Source organism: Zea mays, chromosome 6 (assembly GCF_902167145.1).
Source record: "Zea mays cultivar B73 chromosome 6, Zm-B73-REFERENCE-NAM-5.0, whole genome shotgun sequence".
In the NCBI taxonomy this organism is placed as follows: domain Eukaryota; kingdom Viridiplantae; phylum Streptophyta; class Magnoliopsida; order Poales; family Poaceae; genus Zea; species Zea mays.
Window position 1 is genome coordinate 81197484 of NC_050101.1, and position 21263 is coordinate 81218746.

A 21263-nucleotide genomic window follows, 5' to 3' on the forward strand; every position below is an offset into this window, starting at 1 on the left:
AGGCGTCCGTTCAGCGTGGCTCATAAAAGAAGGCCAAGAAGAAGGCGCAAGCAAAGCGCGACACCGTTGACGCAGATCTCGTCGCTGCTGCCGAGCACAGGAATCCTCGGAAGCCTCCCGGAGGAGTCAACACGTTTGACAAGATGCTCAAGGAGTCGTGCCCCTATCATAGGGGTCCCGTCAAGCACACCCTTGAGTCGCGTGACATGCTCCGGCGTTACTTCATCAAGGCCGGACCCTCGGCAGAAGGGGGCAAGGACCAAGGCAACAACAAGAAGGGGGGCGACAAGGATGAGGAGTTCCCGGAGGTCCGCGACTGCTTCATGATCTACGGCGGATAGGTGGCGAACACCTCGGCTCGACACTGCAAGCAGGAGCGCTAGGAGGTCTGCTCGGTGAAGGTAGCGGCGCCGGTCTACCTAGACTGGTCCGACAAGCCCATCACCTTCGACCAATGGACCACCCCGACTGCGTACCGAGCCCAGGAAGGCACCCGCTCGTCGTCGACCCCGTCGTCGGCAACGCTAGGCTCACCAAGGTCCTCATGGACGGAGGCAGCAGCCTCAACATCATCTACACCGAGACCCTAGGGCTCTTGGGGATAGATCTATCCATGATCCGGGCCGGTGCAACACCCTTTCATGGGATCATCCCTGGTAAGCGCGTCCTGCCCCTTGGGCAACTTGATTTGCCCGTCTGCTTCGAAACCCCCTCCAACTTCCGAAAGGAAACCCTCACCTTCGAGGTGGTCGGGTTCCAAGGGACCTACCACACGGTGCTGGGAAGACCATGCTACGCCAAGTTCATGGCCGTCCCCAACTACACGTACCTCAAGCTCAAGATGTCAGGCCCCAATGAAACCATCACCGTCGGATCCACGTACCGCCACGCTTATGAGTGCGACGTGGAATGCATGGAGTACGCTGAGGCCATCGCCGAGTCCGAGGCCCTCATCGCCGACCTGGATTGCCTCTCCAAAGAGGCGCCTGATGCGAAGCGCTGCGCCGGCAACTTCGAACCGGCCGAGGCGGTCAAGTCCGTCGCCCTCGACCCCAACAACGACGCCAGCAAAAAAGTCAGGATCGGCTCCGAGCTCGACCCCAAATAGAAAGTAGTGCTCGTCGACTTTCTCCATGCAAACGCCGAAATTTTTGCGTGGAATCCCTCGGACATGCCTGGCATACCGAGGGATGTCGCCGAGCACTCGCTGGACATCCGAGCCGGTGCCCGACCCGTGAAGCAGCACCTGCGCCACTTTGATGAAGAAAAGCGCAGGGCCATAGGCAAGGAGGTCCACAAGCTGATGGCTGCATGGTTCATCAAAGAGGGGTTCAGCGCCTCGACGCTCGGGGCGACTCGCAGCTCGTCATTGACCAAGTCATGAAGAACTCCCACTGCTGCGATCAAAAAATGGAGGCCTATTGCGACGAAGTTCGGCGCTTGGAAGATAAGTTCCACGGGCTGGAACTCAACCATGTTGCTCGACGGTACAACGAGACTGCGGATGAGCTGGCTAAAATAGCCTCGGGGCGGACGACGGTTCCCCCGAATGTCTTCTCCAGGGACATATATCAACCATTTGTCAAACTCAACGACGCACCCGAGCCCGACGAGACCTCGGCCCAGCCCGAGGTACCCTCGTCCACCGAGGGTGAGGCCTTGCGCATCGAGGGAGAGCGGAATGGGGTTGCGCCAAACCAGGACTGGCAGACCCCGTACCTGCAATATCTCCTCCGAGGAGAGCTACCCCTCGACAAGGCCAAAGCTCAGCGACTGGCTCGGCGCGCCAAGTCGTTCGTTTTACTTGGTGATGAAAAAGAGTTGTATCACCGCAGCCCCTCAGGCATTCTCCAACGAGGCTGTCGGCGTTTCGGACCCGCAAGGACCGTCAACCGACCAGTGAATTTGTTGCTGCGTGCCCCTGCCCAGATGGGTTGATGCAAGATGGAACACAAGGGGGAAATGAGGCTTATGTTATCTCGCACCGGGGTGCTCGTTGTAGGGGTTACAAGCGTCGCGAGAGAGCGAGGGCGAGAGCGAGGAGAGAGAGTCCCTGCGTGCGTCCGTCTCTGCCTATCTCGTCTGTCCTGCCTCCCACTATGTCAAAGTCTTTGTGTCCATGTCCATCTGTGTCCATGTGAACGTGTGTCAACATGAACGTGAACCTTCCCCCCCCCAAGAAGGCCCTGGACATCCCCTTTTATAGATACAAGGAGATGCCCAGCTGTATAATGGGGTGTAGCCATGTGCTAACGTGGTTGGCGGATAAGCGCCTTGAGCCCTGTACACGAGCTAACGTGGCCGTCGAAGAAGTGCCTTGAGCCTGTAGAAGCATAGCTGGCGGTGCGGCATGGATCCTGCTGACGTTTGCTTGCTTCCGTAGGGGGTTTGAGAGCAACCGACGTCATGGGCGCACGCGGGGAACCATCATTACCTGTTATCGGAGTAACCTTAGATGGGACACCGGTCTTGTTCCTTCGTAGCCTGAGGCAGCTAGCTAGGGGTAGGGTAATGATGTATCCCCTGTGGCGTAGTCGGTCCGAGGCCTAGGTCGGGCGAGGCAGAAACCTTCTCCCTTCTCCCGAGGCCGAGGTCGGGCGAGGATGTGACTCCTCCCAAGGCCGAGGCTGAGACCTGGGGTCAGGCGAGGCGGAGACCTTCTCCCGAGGCTGAGGCCTGAGGTCGGGCGAGGCGGAGCTCCTTGTTGCGCCCGAGGCCAAACTCGTGGAAGATCGTGACTCAGTTTTGCCCTGGTGGTTGGCACAGCAGTCATACTGGGCGAATATCGTTATTTTTCTGTCAGATCGGTCAGTGAAAGTGGCAAAGTGACTGCGGTCGCTTCGACCTTGCTGACTGAGGCACGCGTGTCAGGATAAGGTGTCAGGCGATCTCCGCATTAAATGCGCATGCGATACGGTCGGCTGGTAGGGCGATCCGGCCGAGGTCGCTGCACGACAAAGCTCGCCCAAGCTAGACTTCAGGTGAGCCGAGGGTGCGCCCACTGCCTGAGGAGGCCCTCGGGCAAGGCGTGAATCCGCCCGGGACTACTGTTCCCGCCCGAGGCCGAGGCTGGGCTCGGATGAGGTTGCGTCCCTTGGTAGACGAGGCCCTAACTTGAACCGCGCTTTATCAGTTGTTTATGGTTTGTTCTGAAGATGTTTTCTAGCCACGTTTAGGAGTATTGGGGGTACCCCTAATTACGGTACCCGACTGTAGCCCCCGAGCCTCAAAGGGAGTGCGGGCACTCGCTTGGAGGTTCTGCCAGATTTTTGCAAGGGGACTGGCCTCTTCCGGTTATGTTTGGTTCCGATGGGTGTGCGCGAGCGCACCCGTCGGGTGTAGCCCCCGAGGCCTCGGAGGAGGGGTTTGACTCCTTTGAGGTCTTAATTCTTTTTGCGATGCCTCGGTCGGCCTTGTTGTTCCCTTATGCGGCCTGACCGTAGCCCGGGTGCACGGTCAGGCTCCGAGTTTTCACGCTGGTTTGTTGACATGGTCAACGGTTTGGCCGTAGCCTGGTGCGAGAGCAGCCCCCGAGCCTCTGCACGGAACGAGAGGACGATCAAGGACCGTCTCGACTTTTATTGTACGCCCCTTCGTCGCCTTTCCGCAAGGAGGAAGGGGGGAAAGCGCCATGTTACCCTCGGAGGGCACCGAACATGGTGTTTCCAGTGAGTTGCTAGCGGGTGATCCGAGTGGACCCCGAGCCCCGTTCGATAAGGGTCGGCTAGTGGCCCATAGGTGTGCTCCAAAAGTACCTGCAGGTGATTTGCCGGACCCAGACCCATTCGATAGGGTCCGAGGGCTCGATGCCTCCCTCCGGTGGGATTCCGTTACAAATCGTTCCCGCTGGTCTCAAAAATGTCCCAGGGTACCTCGGGAGCGTAGCTCGAGCCTCGGCCATGTAACGGACGTACCCAGGGTCATCCCTGACTCTGCGTGCTCTGGGGCGGCTGTCAAACCCTTCCGAGGGGCTAGCCTTCGAACCCCTGATCAGTAAAGGGCTCGGAACCCGAGTGCTCTGGAGTGGTTGCCGAACCCCGGAAGGCGCAACCTTCAAACCCGTGATCAGTAGGAGGGCTCGGACGCCTCGGCTAGCCGCTCCGTAGCCTTAGCCAGTTGACCCTTAAGGGCCTCAGCCCGGCTCACGGCCTCGGCAGCTTGGCTCCGGGATTGGTCCCGCTCGCTAGTGACCTGGCCAAGCTCCAGCTGCTGCTGCTGCATCTCCTCGGCCTGGGAAGCCACCTGCTCTCGGGCCGATGAAGCCTCCGCTCATGCCTACGCCGCCTCTATCTGCGCCGCCGCTGCCTCTGACTTCAGCTCATCGCAGAGCAGCCGAAGGTCCGCCACCTCAGCGCTCCATTGGGCAAGGCGCTCATTGGCCTCGGTAAGCGCGGCCCACTGGGACCGCAGCGAATCCCAGACGTCGCTCTCTCGGTGGATGAACAGCGACTTGGTGGTGCTCATGTTCGCAAGTTCCTAAGGAAGGAAAACAGGATATTGCAAAGAATGCCCTGGTCACGCAAGGTATACATCTAAATCCTTACCTGGAAGACCCTAGGAACGTCCCTGGAAAGGATTTCCATGGTCGACTGAAGCAACCTCATCGCCGCCTCGGTATACTCACGGAAACTATCCCGGGACCTCTCCTCCAGCTCATCGTTGAGGGAGAGGAGGGGTTCCGAATCCGAGGTGGCACGGCTCTAGAACAGGAGCGGCTGCCCACCCCACTCATTGGGGTTGAGCTGCGCGGGGATAAGGCCGCTGCTCCCCAAGACGGGCCACGGCTCTGCGCGCCCCTCGACCAAGGTGTCGGGTCCCCCTATAGCCGATGCATTGGGTACCACCACCGTCGACATACTGGGCCCCTCCTCGGCTAAGGTGGCAGGCCTTCGATCACTGACCTTGGCAGCGATGGCCGCCCCCTCCTCTTGGACGAGAACGGAGAGATCGGGGATGACCACGGGCGACGGCGCCTCAACCATCCCGACGTCGACGTCGACGGCGACGGGCGGCTCCGCGGGCGAATCAGCAATGGCCCCCTGAAAGGGAATTAGGCTTACACCTAGTTCCTACATAATTTTGGTGGTTGAATTGCCCAACACAAATCTTTGGACTAACGAGTTTGCCCAAGTGTATAGATTATACAGGTGTAAAAGGTTCACACTCAGCCAATAAAAAGATCAAGTTTTGGATTCAACAAAGGAGCAAACAGGCATCCGAAGGCACCTCTGGTCTGGCGCACCGGACTGTCCGGTGTGCCACCGGACAGTGTCCGGTGCACCACCGGACATGTCCGGTGCACCAGAGGACTCCAACGCAAACTCGCCACCTTCGGGAATTTCCAGAGGCAACTCCGCTATAATTCACCGGACTGTCCGGTGTACACCGGACAGTGTCCGGTGCGCCAAGGAAAAGCGGCCTCAGGAACTCGCCAGCTTCGGGAAACTCCAACGGCTAGTCCACTATAATTCACCGGACTGTCCGGTGTGCACCGGACTGTCCGGTGCAACTCCGGAGCAACGACTATCCGGCGCCAACGGCTACCTGCGATGCATTTATTGCGCGCGCAGCGCGCGCAGAAGTCAGGCGCGCCCATACTGGCGCACCGGACAAGGAACAGTAGATGTCCGGTGTGCACCGGACACCCTAGCGGGCCCACAAGTCAGAAGCTCCAACGGTCAGAATCCAACGGCAGTGATGACGTGGCGGGGGCACCGGACATGTCCGGTGTGCACCGGACTGTCCGGTGCGCCATCGAGCAGACAGCCTCCCAACGGCCACTTTTGGTGGTTGGGGCTATAAATACCCCAACCACCCCACCATTCATGGTATCCAAGTTTTCCATTTCCCAACTACTACAAGAGCTCTAGCATTCAATTCTAGACACACCAAAGAGATCAAATCCTCTCCAAATTCCACACAACACCATAGTGACTAGAGAGAGTGATTTGCTTGTGTTCTTTCGAGCTCTTGCGCTTGGATTGCTTTCTTTGTTCTTGATTCTTTCATTGCGATCAACTCACTTGTAATTGAGGCAAGAGACACCAAACTTGTGGTGGTCCTTGTGGGAACTTTGTGTTCCAAGTGATTGAGAAGAGAAAGCTCACTCGGTCCGTGGGATCGTTTGAGAGAGGGAAGGGTTGAAAGAGACCCGGCCTTTGTGGCCTCCTCAACGGGGAGTAGGTTTGCAAGAACCGAACCTCGGTAAAACAAATCCGCGTGTCACACTCTTCATTTGCTTGCGATTTGTTTTCCACCCTCTCTCGCGGACTCGTTTCTTTATTACTAACGCTAACCCGGCTTGTAGTTGTGTTTATATTTGTAAATTTCAGTTTCGCCCTATTCACCCCCCTCTAGGCGACTATCAATTGGTATCAGAGCCCGGTGCTTCATTAGAGCCTAACCGCTCGAAGTGATGTCGAGAGATCACGCCAAGAAGGAGATGGAGACCGGCGAAAAGCCCACTACAAGCTACGGGAGCACTTCATCGGAAGAGTCCCGCACCAAGAGGAGGGAGAAGAAGAAGAGCTCCTCCAACAAAGGGAAGGAGAAGAAATCTTCTTCTCACCACAAAGAGAAGAAGGAAAAATCTTCTTCCCACAAGCCGCATCGGAATGGGGACAAGCAAAAGAGGATGAGGAAAGTGGTCTACTACGAGACCGACACTTCATCAACATCGACCTCCGTCTCCGATGCACCCTCCGTAACTTCTAAACGCCAAGAGCGTAAGAAGTTTAGTAAGATCCCCCTACACTATTCTCGCATTTCTAAACATGCACCTCTACTTTCCGTCCCATTAGGCAAATCACCAACTTTTGATGGTGAAGATTATGCTAGGTGGAGTGATTTAATGCGATTTCATCTAACCTCACTCCACAAAAGTATATGGGATGTCGTTGAGTTTGGTGCACAGGTACCATCCGTAGGGGATAAGGATTATGATGAGGATGAGGTGGCCCAAATCGAGCACTTCAACTCTCAAGCAACAACGATACTCCTCGCCTCTTTAAGTAGAGAGGAGTATAACAAGGTTCAAGGGTTGAAGAGCACCAAGGAGGTTTGGGATGTGCTCAAAACCGCGCACGAGGGAGATGAGCTCACAAAGATCACCAAGCGGGAAACGATCGAGGGGGAGCTCGGTCGGTTCCGGCTTCGCAAAGGGGAGGAGCCACAACACATGTACAACCGGCTCAAGACCTTGGTGAACCAAGTGCGCAACCTCGGGAGCGTAAAGTGGGATGACCATGAGGTGGTTAAGGTTATTCTAAGATCTCTTATTTTCCTTAACCCTACTCAAGTTCAATTAATTCGTGGTAATCCTAGATATACTAAAATGACCCCCGAGGAAGTAATCGGGCATTTTGTAAGTTTTGAGTGCATGATCGAAGGCTCGAGGAAGATCAACGAGCTTGATGATCCATCTACATCCGAAGCTCAACCCGTCGCATTCAAGGCGACGGAGGAGAAGAAGGAGGAGGCTACACCAAGTCGACAACCAATAGACGCCTCCAAGCTCGACAATGAAGAAATGGCGCTCGTCATCAAGAGCTTCCGCCAAATCCTCAAGCAAAGGAGAGGGAAAGACTACAAGTCCCGCTCCAAGAAGGTTTGCTACAAGTGTGGTAAGCCCGGTCACTTCATAGCTAAATGTCCATTATCAAGTGACAGTGACAGGGGCGACGACAAGAAGGGGAGAAGAAAGGAGAAGAAGAGGTACTACAAGAAGAAGGGCGGCGATGCCCATGTTTGTCGGGAGTGGGACTCCGACGAAAGCTCAAGCGACTCCTCCGACGACGAGGACGCCGCCAACATCGCCGTCACCAAAGGACTCCTCTTCCCCAACGTCGGCCACAAGTGTCTCATGGCAAAGGACAGCAAAAAGAAGGTTAAATCTAAATCCTCCACTAAATATGAATCCTCTAGTGATGATAATGCTAGTGATGAGGAAGATAATTTGCGTACTCTTTTTGCCAACCTCAACATGCAACAAAAGGAGAAACTTAATGAATTGATTAGTGCTATTCATGAAAAGGATGACCTTTTGGACACTCAAGAGGACTTCCTTATTAAAGAAAATAAGAAGCATGTTAAGGTTAAAAATGCTTATGCTCTAGAAATTGAGAAATGTCAAAAATTATCTAGTGAGCTAAGCACTTGCCATGAAACAATAGACAACCTTAGAAATGAAAATGCTAATTTGTTAGCTAAGGTTGATTCTCATGTTTGCAATGTTTCAAATCCCAATCCTAGAGATAATAATGATGATTTGCTTGCTAGGATTGAAGAATTGAACATTTCTCTTGCTAGTCTTAGATTAGAAAAAGAAAATTTGATTGCTAAGACTAAAGATTTTGATGTTTGCAATGCTACTATTTCCGACCTTAGAAGTAAAAATGAAATATTGCATGCTAAGGTTGTAGAACTAAAATCTTGCAAACCCTCTACATCTACCGTTGAGCACACTTCTATTTGCACTAGATGTAGAGATGTTAACATTGATGCTATACATGATCACATGGCTTTAATTAAACAACAAAATAATCATATAGCTAAATTAGATGCTAAAATTGCCGAGCATAACTTAGAAAATGAAAAATTTAAATTTGCTAGAAGTATGCTCTATAATGGGAGACACCCTGGCATTAAGGATGGCATTGGCTTCCAAAGGGGAGACAATGTCAAAATTAATGCCCCTCCTAAGAAATTGTCAAACTTTGTTAAGGGCAAGGCTCCCATGTCTCAGGATAACGAGGGTTACATTTTGTACCCTGCCGGTTATCCCGAGAGCAAAATTAGGAGAATTCACTCTAGGAAGTCTCACTCTGGCCCTAATCATGCTTTTATGTATAAGGGTGAGACATCTAGTTCTAGGCAACCAACCCGTGCTAAGTTGCCTAAGAAAACTCCTATTGCATCAAATAAACATAGTCTTTCATTTAAAACTTTTGATGCATCTTATGTGTTGACTAACAAATCCGGCAAAGTAGTTGCCAAATATGTTGGGGGCAAGCACAAGGGATCAAAGACTTGTGTTTGGGTACCCAAAGTTCTTGTGTCTAATGCCAAAGGACCCAAAACCATTTGGGTACCTAAAGTCAAGAACTAAACTTGTTTTGTAGGTTTATGCATCCGGGGGCTCAAGTTGGATACTCGACAGCGGGTGCACAAACCACATGACAGGGGAGAAAAAATGTTCTCCTCATATGAGAAAAACAAAGATCCCCAACGAGCTATCACATTCGGGGATGGAAATCAAGGTTTGGTCAAAGGTCTTGGTAAAATAGCTATATCTCCTGACCATTCTATTTCAAATGTTTTTCTTGTAGATTCATTAGATTACAATTTGCTTTCTGTATCTCAATTATGTCAAATGGGCTACAACTGTCTATTCACTAATGTAGGTGTCACTGTCTTTAGAAGAAGTGATGATTCAATAGCATTTAAGGGAGTGTTAGAGGGTCAGCTATACTTGGTAGATTTTGATAGAGCTGAACTCGACACTTGCTTAATTGCTAAGACTAACATGGGCTGGCTCTGGCACCGCCGACTAGCACATGTTGGGATGAAGAATCTTCACAAGCTTCTAAAGGGAGAACACATTTTAGGACTAACAAATGTTCACTTTGAGAAAGACAGGGTTTGTAGCGCATGTCAGGCAGGAAAGCAAGTTGGCGCCCATCATCCACACAAGAACATCATGACGACCGACAGACCACTAGAGCTCCTACACATGGACCTATTCGGCCCGATTGCTTACATAAGCATCGGCGGGAGTAAGTACTGTTTAGTTATTGTGGATGATTATTCTCGCTTCACTTGGGTATTCTTTTTACAGGAAAAATCTCAAACCCAAGAGACATTAAAGGGATTCTTGAGACGGGCTCAAAATGAGTTTAGCTTAAGGATCAAGAAAATAAGAAGCGACAACGGGACGGAGTTCAAGAACTCACAAATTGAAGGCTTCCTTGAGGAGGAGGGCATCAAGCATGAGTTCTCTTCTCCCTACACTCCACAACAAAATGGTGTAGTGGAGAGGAAGAATAGAACTCTATTGGACATGGCAAGGACCATGCTTGATGAGTACAAGACTTCGGATCGGTTTTGGGCCGAGGCGGTCAACACCGCTTGCTACGCCATCAACCGGTTATATCTACACCGAATCCTCAAGAAGACATCTTATGAACTCCTAACCGGTAAAAAGCCCAACATTTCATATTTTAGAGTTTTTGGTAGCAAATGCTTTATTCATGTTAAAAGAGGTAGAAAATCTAAATTTGCTCCTAAGACTGTAGAAGGCTTTTTACTTGGTTATGACTCAAACACAAGGGCATATAGGGTCTTTAACAAGTCCACTGGACTAGTTGAAGTCTCATGTGACGTTGTGTTTGATGAAACTAACGGCTCTCAAGTAGAGCAAGTCGATCTTGATGAAATAGGTGATGAAGAGGCTCCATGCATAGCGCTAAGGAACATGTCCATTGGGGATGTGTGTCCTAAGGAATCCGAAGAGTCTCCAAGAACACAAGATCAACCATCCTCCTCCACGCAAGCATCTCCACCAACTCAAAATGAGGATGAGGCTCAAGTTGATGAAGTAGAAGATCAAGCAAATGGGCTACCTCAAGATAATGGCAATGATCAAGGGGGAGATGCAAATGATCAAGACAAGGAGGATGAAGAACCAAGGCCGCCACACCCAAGAGTCCACCAAGCAATTCAACGAGATCACCCCGTCGACACCATCCTCGGCGACATTCATAAGGGGGTAACCACTAGATCTCGTATTGCACATTTTTGTGAGCATTACTCGTTTGTTTCCTCTATTGAGCCTCACAGGGTGGAGGAAGCACTCCAAGATTCGGATTGGGTGGTGGCAATGCAAGAGGAGCTCAACAACTTCACTAGGAATGAGGTATGGCATTTAGTTCCACGTCCTAACCAAAATGTTGTAGGAACCAAATGGGTCTTCCGCAACAAGCAAGATGAGCATGGTGTGGTGACAAGGAACAAAGCTCGACTTGTGGCCAAGGGATACTCCCAAGTCGAAGGTTTGGATTTCGGTGAAACCTATGCACCCGTAGCTAGGCTTGAATCAATTCGTATATTATTGGCCTATGCTACTCACCATGGCTTTAAGCTTTATCAAATGGACGTGAAAAGTGCCTTCCTCAATGGACCAATCAAGGAAGAGGTCTATGTTGAGCAACCTCCCGGCTTTGAAGACAGTGAGTACCCTAACCACGTCTATAAGCTCTCTAAGGCGCTTTATGGGCTCAAACAAGCCCCAAGAGCATGGTATGAATGTCTTAGAGATTTCCTTATTGCTAATGGCTTCAAAGTCAGAAAAGCCGATCCTACACTCTTTACTAAAACTCTTGAAAATGACTTGTTTGTATGCCAAATTTATGTTGATGATATTATATTTGGGTCTACTAACGAGTCTACATGTGAAGAGTTTAGTAGGATCATGACACAAAAGTTCGAGATGTCTATGATGGGAGAGTTGAAGTATTTCTTAGGATTCCAAGTGAAGCAACTCCAAGAGGGCACCTTCATTAGCCAAACAAAGTACACTCATGACATTCTAAACAAGTTTGGGATGAAGGATGCCAAGCCCATCAAGACACCCATGGGAACCAATGAGCATCTCGACCTCGACACGGGAGGTAAGTCCGTGGATCAAAAGGTATACCGGTCGATGATAGGTTCTTTACTCTATTTATGTGCATCTCGACCGGATATTATGCTTTCCGTATGCATGTGTGCAAGATTCCAAGCCGACCCTAAGGAAGCTCACCTTACGGCCGTGAAACGAATCTTGAGATATTTGGCTTATACTCCTAAGTTTGGGCTTTGGTATCCTAGGGGATCCACATTTGATTTGATTGGTTATTCGGATGCCGATTGGGCAGGGTGCAAAATCAATAGGAAGAGCACATCGGGGACTTGCCAGTTCTTGGGAAGATCCTTGGTGTCTTGGGCTTCAAAGAAGCAAAATTCGGTCGCTCTTTCCACCGCCGAAGCCGAGTACATTGCCGCAGGCCACTGTTGCGCGCAATTGCTTTGGATGAGGCAAACCCTGCGGGACTACGGTTACAAATTAACCAAAGTCCCTTTGCTATGTGATAATGAAAGTGCAATCAAGATGGCGGATAATCCCGTAGAGCATAGCTGCACTAAACACATAGCCATTCGGTATCATTTTCTTAGGGATCACCAACAAAAGGGAGATATCGAGATTTCTTACATTAATACTAAAGATCAATTAGCAGATATCTTTACCAAGCCTCTTGATGAACAAACTTTTAATAAACTTAGGCATGAGCTAAATATTCTTGATTCTAGGAACTTCTTTTGTTAGCTTGCACACATAGCTCATTTTACATACCTTTGATCATGTCTCTTTCATATGCTATGACTAATGTATTTTCAAGTCCATTTCAAACCAAGTCATAGGGGTATTGAAAGGGAATTGGAGTCTTCGGCGAAGACAAAGGCTTCCACTCCGTAACTCATCCCTCGCCGACGCTCCAAGTCTCTCTCCATTCTTGGGGGAGAAAGCATGAGCACCAAGAAAAGGACTTTGTCTTTGGGGAGAAAGTAAGAGCCCAAGGCAAAAGGACCGGACTTCGTCTTTGGTATAATCTTAACTCACTCATTTATGACCAAAGAGGAAGAAAACACTTCGAGGGCTCTAATGATTCCGTTTTTGGCGATTCATGCCAAAGGGGGAGAAAATATGAGCCCAAAGCAAAAGGACCGCACCACCACCAATTTCAAAAACTTAGTGTTGAATATTATCAATTGATTTTCCTATTATGTTAAAAAGGGGGAGAAAGTAGTATTTCAAAATGATATATCAAAACCCTCTTGAACACTAAGAGGAGGATTTCATTTAGGGGGAGTTTTGTTTAGTCAAAGGAGAAGCATTTGAAACAGGGGGAGAAAATTTCAAATCTTGAAAATGCTTTGCAAAATCTTATTTATTTACCTTTGACTATTTGCAAAAGAACTTTGAAAAGGATTTACAAAATAGTTTGCAAAAACAAAACATGTGGTGCAAGCGTGGTCCAAAATGTTATATAAGAAAGAAAAAATCCATGCATATCTTGTAAGTATTTATATTGGCTCAATTCCAAGCAACCTTTACACTTACATTATGCAAACTAGTTCAATTATGCACTTCTATATTTGCTTTGGTTTGTGTTGGCATCAATCACCAAAAAGGGGGAGATTGAAAGGGAATTAGGCTTACACCTAGTTCCTACATAATTTTGGTGGTTGAATTGCCCAACACAAATCTTTGGACTAACGAGTTTGCCCAAGTGTATAGATTATACAGGTGTAAAAGGTTCACACTCAGCCAATAAAAAGATCAAGTTTTGGATTCAACAAAGGAGCAAACAGGCATCCGAAGGCACCTCTGGTCTGGCGCACCGGACTGTCCGGTGTGCCACCGGACAGTGTCCGGTGCACCACCGGACATGTCCGGTGCACCAGAGGACTCCAACGCAAACTCGCCACCTTCGGGAATTTCCAGAGGCAACTCCGCTATAATTCACCGGACTGTCCGGTGTACACCGGACAGTGTCCGGTGCGCCAAGGAAAAGCGGCCTCAGGAACTCGCCAGCTTCGGGAAACTCCAACGGCTAGTCCACTATAATTCACCGGACTGTCCGGTGTGCACCGGACTGTCCGGTGCAACTCCGGAGCAACGACTATCCGGCGCCAACGGCTACCTGCGATGCATTTATTGCGCGCACAGCGCGCGCAGAAGTCAGGCGCGCCCATACTGGCGCACCGGACAAGGAACAGTAGATGTCCGGTGTGCACCGGACACCCTGGCGGGCCCACAAGTCAGAAGCTCCAACGGTCAGAATCCAACGGCAGTGATGACGTGGCGGGGGCACCGGACATGTCCGGTGTGCACCGGACTGTCCGGTGCGCCATCGAGCAGACAGCCTCCCAACGGCCACTTTTGGTGGTTGGGGCTATAAATACCCCAACCACCCCACCATTCATGGTATCCAAGTTTTCCATTTCCCAACTACTACAAGAGCTCTAGCATTCAATTCTAGACACACCAAAGAGATCAAATCCTCTCCAAATTCCACACAACACCATAGTGACTAGAGAGAGTGATTTGCTTGTGTTCTTTCGAGCTCTTGCGCTTGGATTGCTTTCTTTGTTCTTGATTCTTTCATTGCGATCAACTCACTTGTAATTGAGGCAAGAGACACCAAACTTGTGGTGGTCCTTGTGGGAACTTTGTGTTCCAAGTGATTGAGAAGAGAAAGCTCACTCGGTCCGTGGGATCGTTTGAGAGAGGGAAGGGTTGAAAGAGACCCGGCCTTTGTGGCCTCCTCAACGGGGAGTAGGTTTGCAAGAACCGAACCTCGGTAAAACAAATCCGCGTGTCACACTCTTCATTTGCTTGCGATTTGTTTTCCACCCTCTCTCGCGGACTCGTTTCTTTATTACTAACGCTAACCCGGCTTGTAGTTGTGTTTATATTTGTAAATTTCAGTTTCGCCCTATTCACCCCCCCTCTAGGCGACTATCACCCCCGCAGGAGTCGATGTCGGCGCCGACGACAAGTCAGGAGGGCTCGGGGCCGCGACCGCATCAGCAACCTCACCCAGCACGATGGCCGCTCCAACAGGGGGGTCAGCCGGGGAGGCTTGCCCCATGGCAACTCGCGCCGCCTAGGCCCCCCGCTGGAGGGCGCCTTGTGCGGAGGCCAACCAACCGGCATGGCGCACCGCAGCACCGACCGCCGAGGCCAGCTTCGTCTTAAGGGCCTTCGTGGGGGCCAGACTAGCCAAGCCCTGCCTTCGCTTGCTGAAAGAGAGAGACGGCAAAGTCAAGACACACAATGAAAGAACCAAAACAAAGGTATCCTCAGATACTTACCCGCTCCGGGGCAAGGCCAATCGTGCCTGTGGGGAGGCCCCTCGGGCCCCTATCCCCGCAGGCGCTGCCGTGGGTTGCCTTGCCACCGGCTTCGGCACCGTTTCCGCCTCGGACGCCCGAGGCGCTGAGGGAGTGTCCTGCCCAGGCGTCGTCACGACGACCGAGGGACCTGCCTCCGGTGTAGCCAGCGCGAGCACCCACTCTTGGGGGACAGGCAGATCGGCCTGACACCCTGGAGTCACAACAATTGTCTCGACCAAGGGGTCAAGTACCCCCTCGGCCTGCCTCCACTCCTCGGATTGGGACCTTGGTGTCCCGGCCCCAGGCACTGATGGTGCCAGCCCACTTAGAGGCAGGCTTGGCGACCCCTGGCCCAGCCTCGGGTCCAGGCTGAGGCCAAGTCAGGCCGCCATGTCGTCATCTTCGTCGTCATCAACATCATCATCGTCGTCATCGTCAGGCGTCTCCGACGACGACTCCCTCGGGAGCCCATCCCTCGCCTGCATCCGACGACGCTTCTCCAAGGCTTCCCGAGCTAGCATCCTCCCGCGAGCTCGGGCCTTTTCCGCGTCCTTCTTCTCCTTCTCCTTCTCCGTGGCAAGCCTCCGCGCGGCTCGATCCGCCGCGTCCTCCGGGACCGGTGGCCAGACGGGTTTATAAATCCTCAACCCCTGAGGACGAACAAAAATCCCAACAGTAAGGATCAAAGGCGTAGACAACTCGGCGCAAAATAGAAGGAGGATCGGACACTTACCAGGGACACATACCCACGATCGGGACGCATCGCGGGCTGGCTAAGGGCGCAAGCATCCGGCCTCCCTACCATAATTGCTACCCGCTTGAGGAGGTCGTCGGCGGAGAGGGAGGTCGAGGACATCCGCGAGCCCTCCGAATCGACCCCCGACTTCATCTCCGCGAGCCGCAATCGCCGCTCTGCCAAAGGGAGCACCCTCCGACGATGGATAGCGCACTACAACACATATAGCCTTCTATGACGAATACCTCGTGACAATAGATCAAAATGTCATAAATCTCTCCTATTTATGACGTTTTGTAGGGACTGATTGACTTCAGTGACGAAGAGAAAATGTTTGTCATTAAGACCAATGCGAAATCGTCATAAATATGAAAGATGTCATATTTGTGACGAACACTCTTTCAATCTCATGACAATTAGCTAGTGTCACTGTTTCATGACAATATTGGTCGTCATAAGTTCTCTTGTTAATTTCTAAAAAAGAAAAATTGTAGGCCCCACTACAAATAATGAAATACATCAAAATGGTAATGAAACAAGTTTGAATATGAAATCATGTTTAAATAAAATTGATTAAGTTTTGAATTTTCCACATGTATTTTTTCATAAATATATTACTATAAATTTAGATCTAATGTATTCATGAGCAATCTGTTATATACCAATAGCTAAAAATTATAATGAAACTGTAAAAAAATAGAAACAGTTTTGAAACTAAAAATTTAGCTTTGAGCGAGGTCCCCGTGTCCGTTCACCTCTCCGGCTCTCCCTCCCAGCCTCGCCCTCCCACCGTCCCACGTTGTTCCTCCCGACCCTCGCCGTCCCTCCCGCCGCGACCCGCCCTCCTCCTCCCGACCACGCCGCCCAGCCCGTGTACCACTCCCTCCCAGCCTCGCCCTCCCACGCCGTCCCTCCCGCCGTGACCCTTCCTCCTCCTCCCGACCTCGCCGCCTAGCCCGTGTCGCCGCCGTCGCCCGTGCCACTCTGCTGCTGCGACCACGACAATGGGGATGTGGAAGGTGGTGTGCGTCACCGACGCATCAGCGTACATCGCGTCCTGGATCGTCAGGCTCCTCCTCGACCGTGGCTACACCGTCCGCGCCACCGTGCGAGACACAGGTGCGCATCCCGGCCCGTCCTCCCCAATCCCCGTGCCTTTCTTTCCCACTGATTCCCTGTGGTAGCTAGCGGAATTACTGTGATGTTTTGTGAGATTGGTTAGGTTAGACTGGGAATTGATTAGTTGGCAGGGGACTGCATAACCTACCTTGGTAAATTTGGGATGTTAGGTTCGGTACTATTTTGCTTCTGGATCCACTTGCCTCCGGCAACCCAAAATCTTGATTGCATCTGTAGACTGAAAAATGCTGCTACAGATGAACTTGGCTTGTCAGTTTATTAAGGAGCAATTTGTATCCCCATACATATCAGTACACCAAGTTCCAGAAGGGAGAGAAATAGAAAATCAACCAAACGGATAGAAACAGAAACTATTTTTTAGAAGCAACACATATTATAATGGGTCCCTATTATAATCCTAACAAGGAGAAACCTTGAAGTGCAGCCTATCCTTAGCTCCATCCAACGCAGTCACTTGCAATGTTTTCTTTGGGTCAGCCGAAAAGTGAAGGTAACAACAATGACCGAATGCCAAAGGTAATATTACTAAAGAATTATGGTAAGAAATAGAAGACAGTAGTATTATTCTGTTGTATCTCCTTGTTAGGATTTGCAACACGTATTCTGCATTTGCAACTTTTATTTGTTCTTCGTGTGGTCATTCTAGCATGCTTGGATTACTCTCTGCATACATAGATATGGGAAAATAGCTCCGATCCATTTTTTGGTAGCCAACGATAGCTGGCAGAAAATTCATTCTGTCAGACAGGCACTTCTGGTCTCTAGATCTAGATTAATTAACACACTGCACATAAATGAGGTTTCCATCCGGGACTATAGCTTATTTCTGCACTAGCGCATCGCCACATGTATATGTATCAAGCTTGAGTATAAGTATATATTTCCAGCAGTTCTACATATGTCACCACAATATATATGTTATCTTTGGCCATTAACTTGTATATGTCTGTATTTATACTTCTTCGATACGGACCCTATACTATATATCTACGTTGTCAAGGGCTACGTTTGACAATAGTTTAATTTCCTGCCCCCATGGAAGGAATTCTGCTGGAGTTCGCGTGTCTATTTCAGATGCTGTTGCAACTGAACCAACCCAGTTGACCTGCACGCTTGTATAAGATTTTCATGTCTCACTTCATTCACTGATGATCACCATCAACATTTCAATCTCCGCACATATTTGGTCACATATCCACGCTTGTTTGGTCACTTAACTAGCTTCTGAATCTTGCAAACTCTCATCTACAGAGAGGAGTCACCAAGCCAATTGTACTCTCTATAGGCTTCTTTCCTCTCCCCGGAAGATAAAGGATTGTAGCTGTCTTTTCTTAATAGAATGGAGAAAGATCTGTACTGTGAGTATTTGTGTACGTTGTTGGTCGATGGCTCAAATCGTCTGACCAAATCTTTTATTCAGCGAGAATGGCAAGCAAAATATATTTGATCTTTTGTGTTGTGTTTTTAGACATGTGTGGATTCTCACAGTTCATTTGGTTGCATTTTTACTTGCCTTTAAACCTGATCCCTGATGCTGGTCGTCAAATACTCAGCTTGTTGGCTGCAATCTGTGTTTATCTTGGTATATCCTTGAAAGTTGATAGTACAGAACCAAAGCATATTAAGGCATACTGCTATTATTTATCATTCATGTTTCAAACACACTTGATACTGCATATCTCTACAGTTTGTTTACATGCTCAGATGTTGAACTCGATCTATTCCTTGCCATATTTATTTATGATTGACAAACCAATATTCATTGACCATGACATCAATGTTCCCTAGAGTAAATGCATCAAAAGTCGGAAGGAGTGATCTTTGAGTAGTTCTATTTGTTGCTGGTAGTATACTGAAAGTTTCGTTAGTTCTCATCTCTCTGATGTTTTTTCTTTCAGTTCTCCACAACCTACATTCACTTAACAAGGCACTTTTTCTTGAGAATAATAAAAAATGTACTCCTTTCAGTGTTGCTATCATCATAAAGTGTTGCTTGTGGACTTCCTTTTTGTAATATTCGTCTAATGTTGATGAGAATCTACCGGTTGGTGATGTGAATGACCAAATAACATTGCTAAACACTTTGTTAATGTAACATACATGACTGGTATAGGGGATCCACGAGAGAGAAAGCACTGGGCGCTCCTACTGATGCTTTTGAAAGTTTTGTCCTCCTTGGTTTAGTGGAAACAAGTTATTATTCTACTTTAATGATGCCTTCTTAGAATTTTATATAACTAGACAAGTGAAAATATGGGATATACATTGTCTTTTGCACCCATGGATGTGTAAGTTGTAACCTCATCAATGCAGTTATGCTCTGGTTTTAAAAAAATAGTGAGCTTACATATGCCTGCACGCGGACTGCTGATCCATGTGTTCCCCTTTCTTGAGCCCAATACACATGCTAATAGCAGCATCAGGTTTTAGTGTTGCTGACTTGCTGTGTGGGGCAAACCAAAACAAGGCAGGCTTCAAATCTAAGGAATTTCCCTCTTGCCTAGGGCTCTTACAGTTGCTATTATTTGCAAGATGCCAAGGTCAAGATTCTCATACAGATTGTGTCCTGTAGTGTGGGTTGGTGCCTTGTTCTGTTTTCCATCTCACTCATCCAGCACAATTCTGCCCCTCTAAACAAACTTTGTATTCGCTCTGCTATTTACGTGTTAAAAAGGAGAACTAAATTTAGCTGTCAAAAAAGGAGAACTGTCCTGTATAATTTCTTTGGTCACACATTCATAGTTCTTCTGTGACATTATTACAATTAACCAAATATATGCACCACTTTTCCCATGTTTTTTCCCTTTTCCTGAGCTGATGTCACTCTTTTTCTGGATTGCGTGATCTCACTCTCCAAATATTTGGCCCTTCATTATGTATCTGTCTGACTGATGATTTCATCTCATCTGTTCTCACCTAAATGAGTTGTTGATCATCCACCTTCTGGTACCCAACTTCATGGCACCAAATAATGGAGTGGCCGTCTAATTTGGGATCTACTACCTTGGATCCAACTGGTTGATGAGCTGATACGTATGAAACTGTTTTAATATATAATAACTACTTACAGATGGTACTACATCGCAACTTACACATCCTTTGGAAATGTAGAGCCCACCTCAGTTGATCTATTCAAGAACTTCCATTATAGCAAAAACAATGGATTTACCGAGTTTGTACAGAAAGCAATTGTAAGTGATTGTTTACTTTTATTCCTTCTCTACATAAAGTATACATGAATAATACCATGTAAGAAACATTTGCTACTGTCATTTTGCTAGGATGATATGGAAGGCATCATGAGTGAACCAGTACAAGATGGACATGAACCAAAGTTAGCAAATGAAGCTGTTTTTCAGGTTGTCGAAATCAACTACTTTTCTTCGTGTTGCAGGTGTTTGTTCGGCCTCCAAGAGTACCTCTAGAGGCACAATATCGTCACAGGTACAAGTGTTTTACATACCAATTATGTTCCCTTCTTTCTTTGGATAAGTTGTACTTGCAACATGTACCTTGAGAAAGCATCTAGAAAAAAAATTAAAATGTATGGAAACAATGTGTGGTATATTTTGATGCAATTGAAAAAACATTGTGCTTCACCTTTTGCCCATGCTCTTGTCATGTACGCATCCAACAACACTCCCTTGTCCTTGGCTCTATCTATGCATCCACCTTTCACTCTTCTTTTCATCCTTGTAATAGAAAACAGTAGGAGGTAGCAGACAAAGAAATGGAAAAGTAATTAGCAGTCGTTTAACTTGTTCGATGCTTTGTGTTTTGCTTGGTTCTTGTTACTGCCCATATATATAGACGACTTGATGCTTTAGTGTCTAATTACATATTAATATATTATTTATTAATTATGTTCTTGTTCTTGCTTGTATGTGTGTGCATGATATGAAGTAATAGGTTATGTTTATTTATAGGTCCAAGATCTTTAGATTACCTTGAGAATGAGAAGCAATAAACGGCAGAACTTCGACAAGAGTTGGATAACATGAAGATGGAATCAGAAACTTTGGTAAAACATTCTGAGGAAATAGAGGATTTAAAGAAGACGCCATAAGAAATACATGCCCTCCTTCACTAGCTGCTAAGCTTCAATCAGGATCAGCACAATCCAGGGCCATAAAGTTCCTAAGCCCCCAACAGTGAACTATTGCAGGACGTTTCTGTTTTGAAATTTGGTTGTTGGTTGAACTATGTCTAATTGTTTTATCAATAATTGGTTGCTAGTTGTTTACAAGTATGACTTAGTAGGTCCAAGTTTATTGATTTTTGTTACTGGTACCTCCAAGTTTTGTTGAACATTGTTGCTTCTTGCAAGACGTATTGTGATCTATGAATTGGAACTCATGTCTGCTATAATTTTGGTCATTGGATGTGTAAATTTTGTGAAATATGTTATGTGAACATCTGTACGCTTGAATGAGATTGCTCAATGGGCTATAGA

At 48.5% G+C, this 21263-nt stretch overlaps 1 protein-coding gene across 2 annotated transcripts; it reads left to right on the forward strand.

Annotated features, from left to right (window-relative positions):
• Window positions 1–16375: 16375 nt before the first annotated feature.
• LOC100272970 (uncharacterized) lies at window positions 16376–21200 on the forward strand. 2 transcript variants are annotated; one of them, XM_020538838.3, is made up of 4 exons: window positions 16376–16789; window positions 19922–20001; window positions 20205–20254; window positions 20737–21200. In XM_020538838.3, the coding sequence occupies exons 1-4, from the start codon at window positions 16675–16677 to the stop codon at window positions 20759–20761; spliced, it is 270 nt and encodes an 89-aa protein (XP_020394427.1). In that variant the 5' UTR covers window positions 16376–16674; the 3' UTR covers window positions 20762–21200. The 2 variants fall into 2 exon arrangements, with proteins under 2 accessions (XP_020394427.1, NP_001140893.1); NM_001147421.1 differs by having other exon boundaries at window positions 16440–16789; window positions 20092–20254; window positions 20737–21186.
• The last annotated feature ends 63 nt before the right edge of the window (window positions 21201–21263 follow it).